The sequence below is a fragment of the Cucurbita pepo genome, chromosome 19 (genome assembly GCF_057944985.1).
Source record: "Cucurbita pepo subsp. pepo isolate OVF chromosome 19, ASM5794498v1, whole genome shotgun sequence".
Lineage (NCBI taxonomy): Eukaryota > Viridiplantae > Streptophyta > Magnoliopsida > Cucurbitales > Cucurbitaceae > Cucurbita > Cucurbita pepo.
Genome location: NC_141816.1, coordinates 2,347,525 through 2,365,562, shown reverse-complemented (window position 1 = coordinate 2,365,562; position 18,038 = coordinate 2,347,525). Strand labels below are relative to the sequence as shown.

Here is an 18,038-nt window from a genome sequence, read left to right as displayed (position 1 = left end):
CAATTTATTTATGATCCAGCCATAAATGAAGTCTTTAGGCTAGTGAGAGGACGAGACACCATTATTTTTAAGTCTTGAAATCAACCCTTAAGAAAACTACTAATCTACTTACCCTATATGAAAATGCGTAAAATGATATGTCTGTAATATGATTATGATATGATATATTTGAAATGATATGACTAAGAAATGTCATGAAATGATATGACTATGAAATATTATTGATATGTTATGCTAATGTTATGACATGTGTTATGATGTGACGTGTTGATGATAATATATGTTATGGTGTAATACGTTTGATAATACAAAACATGTTGTGACGTGTTTTATGATATGATATTATATGTCGAAGCATATGTTATGTGCATGATGTGACATAAGATCATATATGATATGAATGATAGGAGATTAAACCGTAATATGTGCCTTAAAGGCTATGGTGTAAAATGATATGATATGAAGGAATACGAGATGGGTTATTTTACATGATAATAAATGAAAATGTTGGGATCTCATGCATCATCGTGTGTCATGCATCGGAACACGATCATTATGTTTATCATAATGTTGCGAATGTATAATTTGATTACCTAGTAACACATTTATACGTTCTTATGCTTTTCATGTCTTTAAAATTTGAGATTCAAATTCCAATACCTCGATTTGTTATATTAAAAAAATGTCCAAATTATTTAAGATTTTTTACCATATTTTAATTTTTCTCACTTTTAAATATTTCAATCCTATTTTCTTTTTTATTAAAATTATATAGATGATTATAAAATAATTTATTTCATTCCTAAATATAATGAATAGTCAAATGTTTTAAATATAATGAATAGTCAAATGTTTTAAATATAATAAATAAGTTGATTAATACATAACACTTTTCTTTTGATAAATTTTAAGAATTTAAATTAAAATTTTAAATAATAAAGAAGAAATTAAGAAGATTTATAAAATTAGCAACATTTTAATTTATTTAAATCAGAAAACAAAAATCAACGACAGTGAGGAACAGTGTAATGCACGCGCTAGGTAGAGTCGTAGGAGAGGCAAAGCAATAAGTAAATTTCCAGCGCAATAATGGTAGTGAATAGCTGTCCACCTAATAGCCACGTAAGAGGACTGACATCAGCGACACGTCACCTGAATGACATCATATTTAAGGATGGCAAAGATAATTTAAATTTCTTTTTAATATTCAATTTTATTGATTTTTTTTTTTTTAAGTTCTCTTACCTTAACAAAATATTTTCAAAATACAAGTTAATTTTTCAAAAAAAAATAAAATAATAATATATATATATATATATTTTGTCAGGAGAGACGAAAACGCTCAAAGCAAATGAGTATCTAATGTGACCTAAATACAAGTTTTAGTTTGAGAAGTTTCGAATTTATGGTTGTTTGGTCTAACTTAAAAAAAAATATTTAATAAATAGTTGAACGTGTATGTAATCTATTCAATTTTTTTTTTTTAATTTATTGATTGGTTAGATAAAAGAATTTAAAAGTTTTAAGATTTCATTTACCTAAAATTCAATTTTCTAACTAATATATTAATTAATTTTTTAATAAAAAAAAATGGAATATATTTTAGTTGAAATTTTTGTTAAATAAAATTCAAACTCATTAGACTTAAATTAAAATATATTATTATTATTATCCTTACAAGGGTACTAAATTTATTATTATTATTATTATTATTATTATCCACTCCAATGTGTACTAAATTGTATCTAAATTTGTTTTTAAATATTAATTATAAAATATAACCTATGCTCTTATATGGAACTAAACTTTTAAAACTATCATAATACATTATCATGAACTCTATACTAACCTAAGACTAAAAAAAAAAAAAAAAAACAAGTAAAATACCACTATCCTATGCATGTGTTATGGTCTCTACTTACGATGTCGTCGTCAGCCATATTGGGATGTTTTGCCTTTACCTGAAATAGAAGAGGCGGATAGACTGGTGCAAACTCGTGCTCAAGCTAGGGCTATGCGTCCACCAGAAGAGATACTGGGAGGTCCGACACTGGATTAACAGGTATACTAACCATTTTAGGTCATTACATTTTTACCATATTTGATTCTGGCTCTACGCGCTCTTTTATATTTGTTCCTTTTGTTACACAAGCAGAGTTCGAACTAGAATCCTTATTGCATTGCATGAATTGTCTATAAGTACCCATGCGGGGTGGACCTAATAGCTAAAGATAGACTAAAAGATGGCCAAGTAATCGTAGCTGATCGGACCTTATGTGTAGAACTGATAGTAGTTAGCATGACAGATTTTGATGAAATACTAGGCATGGATTGGTTAGCTAAAAACCATGCTAGTATAGACTGTCGTACAAAGGAAGTGATATTTTCACTGCTGTCGGGACCCAGCTTTAAGTTTAAAGGTACATGCACCAAGACTACCCCAAAGGTAGTGTCAATGATGAAGGCTGAGAGACTAGTTCAGCAAGGGGGTTGAGCTATATTAGCATGTGTCGTGGATGTAACAGGAAAGGAAAAGACCTTAGACATTGTACAAGTAGTGAACAAATTTTTTGACGTTTTTTCGGAAGACCTACCAGGAATACCCACTTCACGAGTAGCAGACTTTGCCATAGAACTTGAGCCGGGAATTGGCCTATTTCCAAAGCACCCTATCGCATGCCGCTAATAGAGTTGAATTTACTCAAGGCGCAGTTACTGTTGGTGTTAATATAACACATGCGGAAGCAATTTGGATCTTAGGCACTTTTAGAACATCAATTATTGTAAATAACTAGCATGTTCATAAGTATTAAAACTTAATGAGTTTAAATACTAACCTTTTGTAGTTCAAACTCCTTTTGCCTCACGAACAGGTTTCGAACCACCACTAGTGTCTTCTCCACTATCCTCCGGCCTTAGAACGGGATTGTGGAATCCGGTGAGTGACTAAACTTGGGAGGGATTTTGTATATGTGAAAGAGAGTGTTTGTGAGAGGTTTTTCTCAAGGTTTTTTTTCATCAAGATGAAGAAGCCCTTCCAAGTATCATGATCACTCTATTTAAAGAGTCAAGTTTGCATGTTCATGCAAACTTGAGATCACCAAATTTTGACACTTAAAATTCCACTCAAATGTTTGGGATTATGTGGCAAGCATGCATGTTTGAGTTAACCAAATTTTGACACTCAAAATTCCACTCAAACTTGTGGGGTTTATTTGGCAAACATGCAAGTTTGGTTAAACAAAATTTTGACACCTCAAAATTCCACTAACATGGATTTTTCCATTAGATGAAAGTCAACATTTTGACTTTCTTCATTTTAATTCAACAATTAATTTGAATAATGAATTTCAAAGTAAGGTAACATTAAATGATTAATTAAACTATTTAATTAATATTTAATATTAATTCAAATGCCAATCCCAATCAATTTCGACACATAATTAATTAAGATATTTAAATCTTATTTAAATATCTCAGATTCTCTCTTTTCGTTTAATTCGTAAATAAAACAAAATTGCGGTTAAATATATCGTATATATGTAACGCATATTCCCTAATTTGAATTCGAACACTTCGAACTCACTCGTCACACTGTTCTATGGTTTAGTCCGATATGAGCTAGCAGAGGGACCTAATGGACCTATAGATCATGGGCTCCAACGATCCAAGATTAACCGATTAAACTCATTAACTTGGTTAACCAACATTCGTTAACTACTAGGACACTCCACTATAGCCTAGTAGTTACACTCCCCTCACTATAGATAAATTTCTGTCCATCTGATATAACCATGATTAGTAAGTCGATCCTTCACAGGTTGTTCGTAACTAGAGCTGGGTCAATTTACCGTTTTACCCCTGAAGTTACTTCTTGTTCCTTATGTCTCACTGATCCTCTAATGAACAATTGGTTTGTGGTCCAACCAGTAAACCGAATCCCTCTCAGGCCAATGAGAGGGTGGGGCCCCTTGTTCAAGACCTGGAGTCAGTGCTTAAGGGAACTACCTTTCTTCTATCCCTAAAAGTGGGTAGGAGTGAATTCCGTCTTGCACCCCACGTCCCCAGCCATTCACCCAGTCTTACCCCTGAAATAGGAGGCCTGTTGAGTCGGCGAACTAGAGCCACTCTCACCCATGAGGATAATTCCGAATAAACAGGAGTTCATGGTTAGCTCACGATTAAAACCGAGTTACCTAGGTTATCGAATGAAAAGAAAATCAGTCTCAACAGTAAACGACTTTATAAAGTGAGAGTGGTTTTCTTCATGGTCCGATCTTATGCAATACTCATTGCATAGGACGCCCCCACTCACATGTCTCCACATGTACAATTTAGTGATCACATTGTTTATATCATATACAAAAGTGGGCCGCATCCATAGTGTCCCCAGAATAAGATACTCAGCCTTATCCTTATACTATAGATCATTTTGACTATATACTTGAACTTGATCCACTCTTATGTCTCTACATATAGTTCAAGTAATCATACTATAGCCAGAGTGTTCTTAGTTTATTGGATTTAGATTAATGATTGTAAAGTTCAATAACAATTTTTTTTTACTGAATAAACATCAATAATAACTTTATTGAAAATAGAATATATCTTTGTTTACAAACTATGAGTTTTAGGACATAAAACCCAACAGTTACAAGACCTACTGGACAAAGGCTTCATCTCACCTAGAGTATCCCCTTGGTGTTGTTTGTCAAAAAGAATGATGGATCGATGCGCCTGTGCATTTATTAGAGAGAGATAAATAAGAAATAAAGAAAAAGTACCCTCTCCCTCATATAGAAGACATATTTGACCAACTTATGGAAGCAACGGTATTCTCCACGATAGACCTTCGGTCATGGTACCATCAAATCAAGATTAAAGAAAGACGAGATACGGTCACTACGAGTTTGTAGTGATGTCGTTTGGCCTCACCAATGCCTCAGTTGTGTTTATGGAATTAATAAATAAAGTGTTTAAGTATTGTCTAGACATGTTCATTATTGTGTTCATAGATGACATCCTAGTATACTCGAAATTAGACCAAGAACACCTCCGAAAAGTCCTGACAAACCTGAAAGAGAACAAGTTGTACGCCATGTTCTTCAAGTGCGAATTTTGGTTCGACAAGAATCATTTTTGGGACACGTGGTATCAAAGGATGGAATATTTGTAGACCCCACCAAAATCGAAGTGGTTACCAAGTGGGAACGTCCAACTACAGTTACAGAGGTGAGGAGTTTTCTAGGATTAGTGGGGTACTATCGAAGATTTGTGCAAGACTTCGCTAAGATAGCCTTGCCACTTACACAGCTAACAAGTTTTACATGGAGTGATGCGTGTGAGGCAAGCTTCCAAGTCCTAAAACAAAGATTGGTAACAACCCCAATGCCCATGGTACCAGAGAGCTTACCTAATCATACTTAGATATCGTGGATGATTACTATGTCCTTGGGGGCATCTAGGTAGTTTAAGACAAATCTAATTTTTTCTAGAATTCTCGAGGTTAACTTATTAGGGCTAATCAAATCTCTAGGTATACTTAAACTTAGAACTCTAATCGCCGCTCACGATCCTAGGGTGTTTGGTCTACTGAAACATTATGACGTAGGTTAATGTGAAAACCGCTCTAACTCTAGCGCCCTAATATTAGCTTCTTTCACTCATGCATGCTTGTCTAGGCAGACATTCTATGGAACACTTAGAGCAAGAAAATCATAATCTAAACATACAAGCAAACTCAACCAGGAGATAACATTCATCAATCACTTAGAGCACAAGTCACAATATCCCTTCCCCCTTCTATTAGAAAAGAAAGAATTTCTTATTCTAGGAGTGTTTTCATAATTTTCCTAACATATAAGTCATTCTCATCCAAAATGCTCATTTTGAGTCATAATCATGCATATTATAATAACTTCTAGCAAGATTGCATGCTAACACGTCATAGCGACCCCTACAAGTATTACTTGCATCAAGTTCGAGTGGCTACTTAGATCACGCGTGCCTCCCTAAGTTAGTTTTTCTGTATGTTAGCCGCTCCAAAAGTAGATTCTATTTCAAGTAAAAATAGTGTCTATATCAAAATTAGAGCGAAAATAGACTAACAGGGTCACAAAGGCAAAGAAACTTCATCTCGCACGCAACTATTGAGCCTTCCATGTGCGCAGCCACATGCAAGTGTGCATGTACGTCTAAGGAGGGGCACTCGCACCATCGTTGCACCATGTGGCGATCTCTGGTTGGTGGAACCAACCTCGACCCGTGGGTTCGAATCTAGAGGTGTGTGCGAATTCCTTTGATTTTTCCCATGGAGGCACGTGTGGCGCTTGATTTGGCGCGTCCAATCCCACGTTTCATAGTTTGATCCACGCCCTATCATTTTCTTTCTCTTTTTTTTCTTTTTTCACTAACATGTTCCATCCTAGACATTCTTTAGTACCGATTACATGGATTATACCGATTTGCACAAATACCTCGATGATTGCATGTCTCGTATGGATACATGTTCATGTCTTAGCCAGCCTCAATCATCCACTCTGCATCTAACACGTGTCCCTTGTAATTTATCATTCTCCTTCCGTTTCCAAATTTATTGAGATTTTTTTATAGGTTTTTCTATTTTCTTCCAGTTTTTGTATCTTTTTGTACGTAACTCAAATTAACTTGATTTCTTTAGAAGAGTCATAGAGTTTTAATCCATCTTTACAATTATATATATATATATTTTCCGTAATTTAAAATCAACTACATAATGAAATAAATACGTCCAAAATCAGTCTAAAATTGTAAATCTCACCATTCTTGATGCACGAGCCGAACATTGACCTTCGTTTCAATTCAACTCCAGCTTCCTTCCAAAACATGTGCTAAATTCTTCCAAGAACAACATATTGAATTACCAAAACTAAAAACCTAAAATCTTACCCTTGAATCTTGACAAATTTGGATGATCCAAATATCTAAATTTGGTCAAATTTTGTAATTCATTAGTTTTACTAAACTTATTTCCAAAAAAATTGATCGGTCAACGAATTTGATAGTAAAAAATATTAATTCTATATTTATGATTTCATGAAGACTAGTCGTTTGTAAATATATATTTTGAGTGTGTTATGAAATCATTGATTATTCATTAGGATTCGATAGGATCCTAAGTATATAGTTTCTTACTTCTTTGATTCTCATACATAACTCATTCTTCAACCAATTTACTTATTACAATTAGGAACCACTCTATTATATTCAATGTATTTAATTAATAATTGTGAGTAGAAAAATCTATACCATTAGATTTCGTAAATACCTCATCTTTAGTCTGGATCTGTCTTATTCAAAACTAATCTTATTATACTAATTATTAGCCCATTTCCCGTTCATTTCACGTCTTATGCGTTTTTGAAGCATTATATACACTTGTTCACACGAAAGCTTTAGCATCTTTGAAAAGAATTGAATAATCGAATTACAGAACGTTGCAAGGAAGTGTAAAGAAAAATAACGAAATTTAAATTTTCGTCTTTTTCTTTGTATTAAATAGAAATTATTTTTTAGTTATTAAACTAAAATATGAAGGTCTTGAGGTATCTTTATTTATTGCGCATAGCAATGATCTCAAGGAGATGATGTCATGACAAAAGTAATAATAATATTAAATAAAATTAATTAATTTTTAGAGGAATTAAAACTTACCAAACTAGATGGTCCTAATGCAAAACAATAAATATTATTTTATTATTTCCATAAGTTGTCTAATTATTTGTGTCAACTAATAAATAGCTCAATTAATTTTTAATTAATGTTCTTCCAAAAAAAAAAAAAAATTAAGCTTTGAATTTGAATGGTCAATAAACTATAATTGCTGTTCTAATTTAATGGTAAAAATAATCTGGTCACGAAAGAGGTGTTCATTTAGTGGGTTATTTTAACGTTTCTTAAATCTCAAGTAAGTTGATCTGTTTAGAGTCTTAATTCTCGATTCTTGGTGTTTTTCTTTCATATATCCTTAACTAATACTTGGTTTAATGTTCATATAGAAATTCAAGTGATTTCTACGAGTATTTCTTAAGAAAAGTTTAAGGTGGCTACTTACCTTGTCGTCAACGTTCGGGACTTTCGTTCTCAAGCTTTCGGTATCTGAATGATTTGAAATTTTCTTCATTAGATTTATCTTTTGAACCTGACTTTAGGAATCGTAAAGAAATTTATGAGAATCGGTCTTGAAGAAGTCAAAATTGAAAAAGTGTAGAAAGGTGAATGGAATCGATTTCCTCACATAACATTTAGATAAAGTTTCAAAGAAGAGATAGAGACTCATTTCATACTGTTTCATAAAAGGTAGCTCTAGTTATAATCTTCCAAAGTTCGTTCAAAAACATGTTTCTCATGGTAATAAATCTAAAAAAAAGTTATTGGGCTTCGAGCTTTTGAGGGCCCAATTCCTTCATGAAATTTGTTGGAAATCCCGAGATGAAAAATGATAAACCATGCCCCCTATAATATAAGTTTAAAGGTTTAAGAATCCTAATCACTTGATTCTTGTCGTAAAATATTATCTAAAACTTCTTATTTATAGATAAAGCTTACACTGTCATTGATTGTTCTTGTAGTGAAATTTCTCTTTTTATTTTAAAAGTTTCTAGAATTCACATCGGAAATATCTACTCCGATAAGGGTCCTGTTGAAATTGGTTTTAGATTTCAACCACTGGATCTAAAGAATGTCGAGTCTTCTCGAACATATTCAAATTTTGGCTCAATCCAATGTTTGGATGTGAGATACTGATGATTTCGTAATAATGGACAATTCTGGAATCCAAATATGCTTGCGGATTTTCTTCAATAGTAGTTTCGTAATTAAGTGAAACTTCATGAGCATTTTGGTAATTTTCCATTTTCTAAATATTTTATTATTATTTTTCTCCAAAATTCTACCATTTTTCTAAAATTTATTGTTCAGCATCTTAAAATTCCTTCTAATATAAGAAATTAAAAATCTAGAAATTGGAAAAATGACATTTTTGTCCTTTAGGGTTTTTTTTTAATCCTTCTCCAAAGGCCTTATATCCCTAAAATTACTTCTCAATGTATGAAATGTCTTGCTTAATAACTCTCGTTTAAAGGTGGCTTATTCTTATTAGAGTTAATTACCTTCACTTCCTAGAGTTACAAGAAATTTATCGCACATCGCTTAAGTTGAGAAGGGGAGTTGGCTTCAACTATAAATGGGAGATCCCTTCCTTCATTTGATCATCCCACTTGAACGGGAGATCCCTTACTTGGAGTCTAGTTTAAATTTTTGCCATAGCAGAATGCTAATTTATAATTGTAAAATTTCTTATGTAGAATTAAATTTTAGAGAGCAGCGTTAAGCTAGCATTAAGAAGTCGTATATATATCCGTATATGCAAATTGTTATGAAATTATATGTATATGCTATGATAAGTGAATGTTGTTGTATTTGATGAATTGATATGTTTATGATATGATGTGTTAAGATATGATATGTTGAAGACATGCTTAGAATAAATGATGTAATTGTTATGATATAAGATATGATATAATATGTGCATAATGTGGATTGTTATGTCAGAAAGCATGGAAACGTTATGATGTGATATATGTGTAACATGAATGATATGATATGATTGACATGCAAAACAATGAACTAGCATGAAATACAACCCTAAAATACGATGCAAGATATGATAAATGATATGACGAAATGATATGATACGAAGGAAGATACTAGCGGGGTTGTATTATTTGATAATGAAAATGGAAAAATGTTGGGACCTCATGCATTATTGTGTGCTCATGCATCGGGGGATACCCCTTCCTTTCACGATAGTACGGACGCGTACGCTATGAGACAAGAAAACGATCATTATGTTTATCATAATACTATCGTGACAGTCGCTATTCCTAATAGGTGTCCGGCATCAACAGTTACCAGAAAATGTTCACCCGATAAGAAAGGGACACAGGAGGTGTGCGAACTGACTGGTGGGTCCATACCCGCATGTGTGAACTGTGTGTAGGAAAATTAAGTACCCATTCAAGTTGCCCATTTAGAATAGCTCTCATAGGAGAATAGACTATTATGATAGGTCCCATTCATGAAATTGTATGTGTTTTCATTGACCCCATTGACGCCCGATAGCGGAGGTCAATTACTGAGTATTTCTTAAAATACTTAAGCCATGTGCTACCCTATCTTTTAGGTAAAGACAAGGCTCCCATATACGGCTGACAGTGACATCACAACCACGAGACCGTGACACATGCTTAGGATAGTTTCCTAATTTGAATTTAGTAGACTATAAGTTAGTATTGGTTAGTTGCATTTCCATTTAGTAACATATAAGTTAGTGTACGACATTTTACTGTTATTTTTCTTCTGATTTCAATTTGATTAATTTATTAAAGTTCTTTGACGAGACATGCAAGACCAAAATCACATTTTATTATAATGTTTTAAATGAAATACATCGACATTAAATGTTTATGATATGGGATGGATAAAACTAATATTTAAATGTTTGATTTTTACATATAAAAATTATTAGTAGCTAAATTATATTAACATATTACTAACTAAAATTCAAAATTCAAAAATTAAAATATTAATTTCGCAAAGGATGGACTATATTAATAAAAATACCCTTTAATTTTTAAATTTTTTTTAAAAATAAATAGTTTTAGATATATTCTTTAAATATAAAATAAATATTTTTGAACGGGTACTAATAATTTTTTTAAAAAATTTAAATATATATTTGACATATTATTAAAAATTTAATAATAATATTTAAAAAAAGTAATGATTTTCATTCTCGAAGTGTATGAATATTTTATTAAAAAAAAAAAACTATTTTTTAACCTAAAAATAAAGAAAGAAAGAAAGAAAAAAAAAAAAAGAAAATCCCTGAACCTACCCATCTTCCTCCCATTCTCACGTTCTTCAACCCGTCTCCTTCTCACGCCATCTCCTCCTCCGTTTCAGCAGCTCAGTGTCGCCGCCGCCGCCTTTCTCCGGTCCAACCATATTTTTTCCAGCAGTGCCGTCACAGCTCCCTCTAGCGGTATGCAGTGATTTTCTACTCTCTCGTTGTTACAGTATTTTCCCAAATCTCCATCTTTGTCTTTCTTCTCACTTGAAAAAAATGCAAATTAGAACTTGTGAATGAAATAATGGAAGGACGAAGGAGTTATTTTAATTTTCTTAGTTAATAGCAACCAAAGAGAAAAGAAAGAAAGAAAGAAAAAAAATCTTGCGGCAAATTGGGACTTCTCCGACTGCCGTTTGCTACCGTCGGCCATTTAAATTATTGCATATGTCCTTCAATTGAGGCTTGGTGTTCTGTATATATCTCTATTCTCTGCAGAAATTGCATTGTTTCTATTCTTCAAAAAATTTTAAAGCACCGCCCACCATGAATTTTCCAGAATCTCCCTTCCTTATTTATCTAGAACCAGTTGAAGTGAAGTAATCTATTGTATTCCAATTTTTCCTAACAAGCAAAAGGTCAGATATTAGGATCAAAATAGTTTAGCCAAATTTCTTTTGAAAACTTAGACCTGGTTGTTCTGGGTCCTTCTTGCAAAGCGCACACCACAGTTCAATGGATACCCTTTTTTTTTTCCAGTTGTTATTAACATTAGAGGCTTCTTTATCTAATTCTTTTGTAATCCCTAGGTTGTAGGAGTTGGTCTGACTGACAAAACAACCTTAACTATGATGATATTTCTAGATTATAATTGGGAAGATGCGTATGCAGTGCCGTCACAGCTCCCTTTAGTGTTTAGTCTAAACTGTACTTAGGATTCAGTTTTGAATTGTTCGTTGAAATGTCCCTTAGAATGTCACTTTTGGAATTGGCATTAACAAGAGTGACGGAATGTCCCTTAGAAACCACTTTTGCATTGCATTATTATTTTTGTGAGGTGAATTGGCTTTGACAAGATAGTAGATGTCTGAAAGCTTTCTAATCTATACCAGCCATTTGCAATGTTCAAATCTGAGATATCATCACTATAAATAACACGTCTGAGATCAGGGGAATAATTCAAATGAGTAATTATTCCTACATTGTAGGTATTTAGTAATTCATTTTTAATATAGAATGTAGGCAATAGATTTTTGTGTTTAAAATTTATACTTTTTGGGTGAAAAACCATGTTGTGGCTTTATCTTCCATTATACTGATTAGAACTATCTTAGTCAGCAATTATAAGATGAATAACTTTCAGGCTCGTATACATGAATTAAGTTATTCTTCTTCTGTTCAAAATTATTCATGGCGTGTTTTGTCTTCTCTTCTCAGAATTTCTGGATTCATTTTAAAAATTATTCATGATATGTTTTGTCTTCTCTTTTCAGAATGACTGGATTCATTTCTAGGACTCAGATTCAGAACTTGTTAGAGTTTTAAAAAAAATTGATTGAAAACTATGCCGCACCGAACACGACCTATGACTGCGCTCCTTGTGTTTACTGGTCTCAATGTGGTGCTGGTATCAACCATCACACCAGTCTATGATTTTGTATGCTTTCATCCATATTGGGAAAGAAGGGTACTTTCAATTATCACTTACTCAAGTTATTTGCATGATATCTACATAGCATCTTTGTTAGGGTTCATCATGCCGTTTTTTTATGTACATGGATACTAGTTTATTATACTTGTGGTAAATATGTATTATTCTCTGTGTTTGGTGTCAATTCACATTGTCATTGTTTCTCTGTCTGGCTTTAATGTTGTGATTGAATGTCTGAACCAGGATATTTGTAAGGTTTCACTAGAGAAGGTAAAGTTGCAGTTGGCTGAGGGATTGTTAGCTTCTAGTTGTGAGAACTATAGAGTCTGGACTATGTACTGGGAGAAGATAGAGGGGGGAATAATTTTGAGGAAACTCGAAGAGCAATTGTGCTCACAGAGTGCTGATGTTCTTGAGTGATTGACTTCGTATTCTATTTTATGATCCATCCACTTGAATTATCAATTAGTATTAGAGTAACAATTACGGGAGTCTACTTGGATTATCAATTAACTATATGTCTTTACAAAGTTATTGCTAGATTGGTTTCCAACATATTGAAGAAAGTTCTCCCCTCTGCAATCCACAAAACACTAATTGGTTTCTAACCTCTCACATGTCTCCCCTTTCTCTCTCATCACCCTCTTACCTCTCCCCTCCCAACTTTCCTTTCCTCATCCCATTAGCCATGTTTTGCAGCTTTGAATGGAATCGTCGTCACATTGCTATGTTACGAGCTGGTATCTCCATCCCACTTCCTTCAAGATTGAAAGGAAAACATTTTCCATAAGAGATGATCCCAGGGTACCAAAGTCATTTTCAGTCTCACCAAAGCTTCTAGTTCTGCTCCATGCTTGTTTTGCTAGACTTTGCAATCTCCCCTTGACACACAAGGTTTTCAATGGAACAAGAATAGAGGAGACTTTCATTTGGGTGAAAAAGATATCAAACAAAAAGGGTCACTATGATGAAATAGCCAAGCTTGGAACAGATGGACGAGGATAAAAAACGATGGCAAAGTCTCATTTCTAGCATTAACTCCTTCACCAACAACAACCCACAAGTAGTAATTGGGTATCATCCAAAAAAAGGCATTAAAGAGGAATAAATAAGAACCCACCAACCACATTAACCAAGCGACACAAGTTTTACTGATTCACTAAGTTCGCGACTCTTTACCTAGCACCTATTCTCTGCTATCAATGTGCGAAGGGAACATTTCCATGACAATTGGCATGACATCATGAGAGCCCTTAAACAAAATCTCTCAGCTTTCGCATTGGTTAGCCCCCTACAACCTGACAAAGGTCTAACTCGTGTCGTTCCAACAACCAATGAGGAGGACCTCAATATACGATCGCACAGAGTAGTTGGGAGTCCTATTACATTTAAGGTCAATTTCAATTCACCAAACCAAGGTTTATTGCGTGTAGTGATTGTGGACTTGTTCAAGGATATTGAGTAGATAGTTGATGTATTAGACTAAACCCTATCTTATAGAGCTTGCATTCCCATTTGTGTTACAATTGATTTGGTAAGCTACATGTCCAATGCACGGAGAATTGACATCCCTATCTCCTAATGCATCTTCTTGCCATTTTTTTGTTCTCGTCATTTTGATAGTGATATGCTTTGTATCTTTTATAAAAAGTAAATAAATAAATTGTAAGAAAAAATTCTTGCGAATATAGTATATTGATAACCCAAGAATAAGGATGTCATTTTACTTTTCTTCTATGGACTCAGTAAACGACATTGTTCAACTAGGAAATAGCCCATGTTATTGTTTCTGTACCTTGCCTGCCCCCTTAACATTGGAGTTGCAACAATGATGTATAAGTTATCATAACCATACACTAGAAGATGTCATGATTCCTTTTGACCTTTGTCTGATCGAAGTCCTCATTTAAGCCTGTACGGCATGGCTTGACTATACTCTTAATGGAAGGTTCTGTGACATGATGGATGTGCCACCAACAATAAATGCTTTATTCTGCTGCATATGGCCGCACAGTTGCTAGCATTACAATTATAGGAAGAAACATCCATATCTAGAGTGGCTTAGGGAGTTTTAGACAATGATAATTCTTGATTAAAATCATGGCCACTAGGGATCTAACTTGGAACATTTGATTTTACATTTTGCATTTTTTTTACCTTGAGGGAAAGATAAAGTTTGGATTGCAGGGTTGGAAAGGAGTTACAAAATTAGTGGTTTGAAAGCAAGGATGCACTGTATGGTGTCGATTTACTTCATTTCTTTCGGGCATCAACGAAAGGCTCACTTGAAGAAATAAATTAATAAATTATATATAATGTGTGTATTCGTAGACGATAACCTAATGCTAATACCTAATAGTAGTAGTCGTACCAACAAAATATTTTAAAAAGAAATAAGAGAGTTGGAGGGCGGACCAAAGTATCAAAGAAGATAACATTTCCCTACATGGTTAAATTGAACAATACTAAAGAGACATAGTTGTGCACATTGAGTTATTATTTACAAAAAATTTATGTGAAAGGAGTTCTGTTTTTTGAAATTGTCATTTGTGAGAATTGATTGACCCCGGTCCCTAAGGTGATATGTGTGCGAGAAGAATGGGAAAGGGGGACTTACTGGTAATGAGCAAGCGCTGTATTAGTGGGGCTCAAAATATTTTAGTTATTTGAGTGGCATCGTCTTGGTTAAAGGATGGAAAGTTAGGTTGCGGAGTCTCACAACCATACTATGAAGAGAGTAGGTTGTGACCCTCACGTAGAGTCAAGTAAGGCGGTGACCCTCAAGAGGCGTCCATCCGGCCACGCGAGGGCGAATATTGAAGAATGTCATGATGCGACTGAGGAGGACAGTGCATCATCCAACACACCATGTAACTTGTGCATTGAAGAGAAAACAAGGCATAAGCAAGATAAGGGCAATGAATAGACAAGAGTGTCACAGATAGGCTTGTTGAAGGGTCGGGTAGCGCCTCAGGCCTTAACGTCAAAAGTCAGGGTTTCGAAGGAGTTTAGACATGCGGTTCTGAAGTCAAGTTCGTCCATATGAGATATGAAGCTCACCAAATTGGACACCGTCGGATTCCACGTCACTGTATGTCCGTTCCCCAAAACCATGTCTACACCCGCCAGTTTGGAAATGCCTCAAAATGTACCTTAGGGGGAGACATGGTGTTAGCTCTCCACCACCTCTAGGCCTTATGGCCTAAGCGAGCTATCTTGTGGCACATACGTGTGTCATAGTGAGGACAAGCGTTGCAAGACGAGTGTCTCGTATGACTTCCTTTGAAATGGGTCTTTCAAAGACAGTACCGGGTGGCACGAGTGTGCTGGTATTGCACCCTAGCCCAAGTATCGGAGGTTGGATTATGCACCATCTACCCGGTATGGAGTTCATAAACGACATGACATGGGCATAGAAAGACCAATGCCTCGACTGAACCCAGATGGATAGATGTTCGAGATGTCCTGATAATATGAACACATTGGCCCATTCTTGATGGCATGACCGAGCGAGTTGCAATGACCAACGACACCCCATGACTTGGGATGGTGTCAAGACATATGGGCCATGTTAATTGGGAACCAAGATGATGTTGGATGTGACATTATATTGAGAGACCTTGGCCCGAGTAGAGGCAAGGTCAAGCTGAATGACTTGGCCTAGTGTAGAGGCAAGTCGGTTGTGTCCCAAACTATTGAACATACACGCGCAGGCGACATGTGTGGCTGAACAAGCTTGGATTCCGCACTAGTGATGTCCGGTTGGGAAGACAAACCTCGCCTAAGGTTTGACGAAGCCACAAAGCCCGACGAAAAATGAATATGGGGCTTCAGTTCCTCTTAAGGCTTGTTGTGAGCGTGTCAAGATCACGATGTCGCTCAGTTGAAAAAGTAAACATTATGTACATTATGTACGTTTAGGCTTTTTTGGTTGAGTGTTGGATGAGATGGGACGTTCTCTGATCTCCTTGGGCCTGCACTTAATTGCTATCTGAAAAACAAGTACTCATCAAGAACATGCTAAAAAGAAAACAAGAACAAATTAGCTGTGCAAACACGAAATAAATAAACTGTTCTGAAAACAGTTGTCAAAACAACTTCTTTAGTTCTTGATCTTCTTTTTTTTTTTTTTTGTTCCAACTGTCCTGTATCTTCCATCATTCCTGAGTGGAGAACTTTTTCTGCCCTTAACTCCTTCAGCCTTGAGAGATCTTATCAATGAGATGTTGTTTTGTATCTTATATCTATACCTACCAGTTATGTTAGTAAGTAGCCTAGCTTTGCTGGTATTTTGTATTGCACTTGTCCACCCACTTGCTTGTACAGCAAGTCTGATTTTTTTGCTTGGCATCCCAAACCTGTTAATAACATGGACATTTACTATTTCCAGAACAAAACTTCCCACAAAGATCTTTCTCTGTTATATATTTTTGTAACAGATGTTCTCATATTCTTGCTGCAGAGAGAACATCGCCGGGAGCAACGCGAAGCTGCTATAGGGAAAAGCTAGCAGACAGAATCTTATCAGCAATGCATTAGGACTGTACATTTCATCTAGGTTCCCCATACTCCGATCTTTTTATGTGGGATTTTCTCTTATCATTTCTATCATTCAAGAAATAAAGATAAAGAAAATGGGATAAGAAAGCCCTTTGCTTGCTAACTGCAGGATTTATTGTTTGTTAACACTTGAACTGGACCGTGGTTCATGATTGATATGTCATAATCAATATGCCTTCTTTTTGTGATTTTGTTGATATCTGCTTTGCTTGATCAGTTTGCTCTGCCAACGATACAGACATGCTAACTGAGTCTCTATGTTCTTTCTTGCACATAGTATTGGAAAAATAGGTCTGAGAATGATGTTCTTACTGTCTATGCTCACTATCTTACAAATTCAATTTTTTCAATGTATCATTGTACCATTCAAGTTTTGATGTAGGTGGGGACAAAAATAGTTGTTTTCGAGATGGATGCATATTTCACTTTGGTAGTTTTAACTTCTTACGTTTTGAAGGTGGGCATTTACATCTTTGTGATTCAAATGCGAAATATACTCTGTTTTTTTGTGCATAGAGAGCTTGATCAACCTTTTCTTTTTGAACTAGATTTAAAGTTATGAACTATGCTCTGTCTTATTAACTTATAGAACATCAATGTACCAGTTCTCTGGATCATAGAGGGGGTCTTTGCTTGGCTCTTTCTACGCAAGACGACTAAGATCAAATGGTTAAGAACAAGCATCTTCCTCTCAATAGTGCTTTAGCTATAGTTCATTAACACAATAGTGCTTTAGCTATAGTTCATTAATAGTGTTTTGTAATATGGCTATGGCTAGAGTTCATAAATGGCATGTTTGCTAGAAGCCATAGCCATATTACAAAAATGTGATTTTGTTTTGGTTGATTTTTCATTGGTCAAAGTTCTCTTAGACAATGCATAATAGGAATGATTTTAGTGTCATTAGATTCATCTCAGTGAATAGAATGAGATTGCAAA

At 34.6% G+C, this 18,038-nt stretch overlaps 1 protein-coding gene across 1 annotated transcript; it reads left to right on the top strand.

Moving 5' to 3' along the window:
• The first annotated feature begins 10,901 nt into the window (after positions 1-10,901).
• LOC111781173 (uncharacterized) lies at positions 10,902-17,296 on the top strand. Its single transcript, XM_023661628.2, has 3 exons — positions 10,902-11,083; positions 12,382-12,575; positions 17,002-17,296. The coding sequence occupies exons 2-3, from the start codon at positions 12,453-12,455 to the stop codon at positions 17,047-17,049; spliced, it is 171 nt and encodes a 56-aa protein (XP_023517396.1). The 5' UTR covers positions 10,902-11,083; positions 12,382-12,452; the 3' UTR covers positions 17,050-17,296.
• The last annotated feature ends 742 nt before the right edge of the window (positions 17,297-18,038 follow it).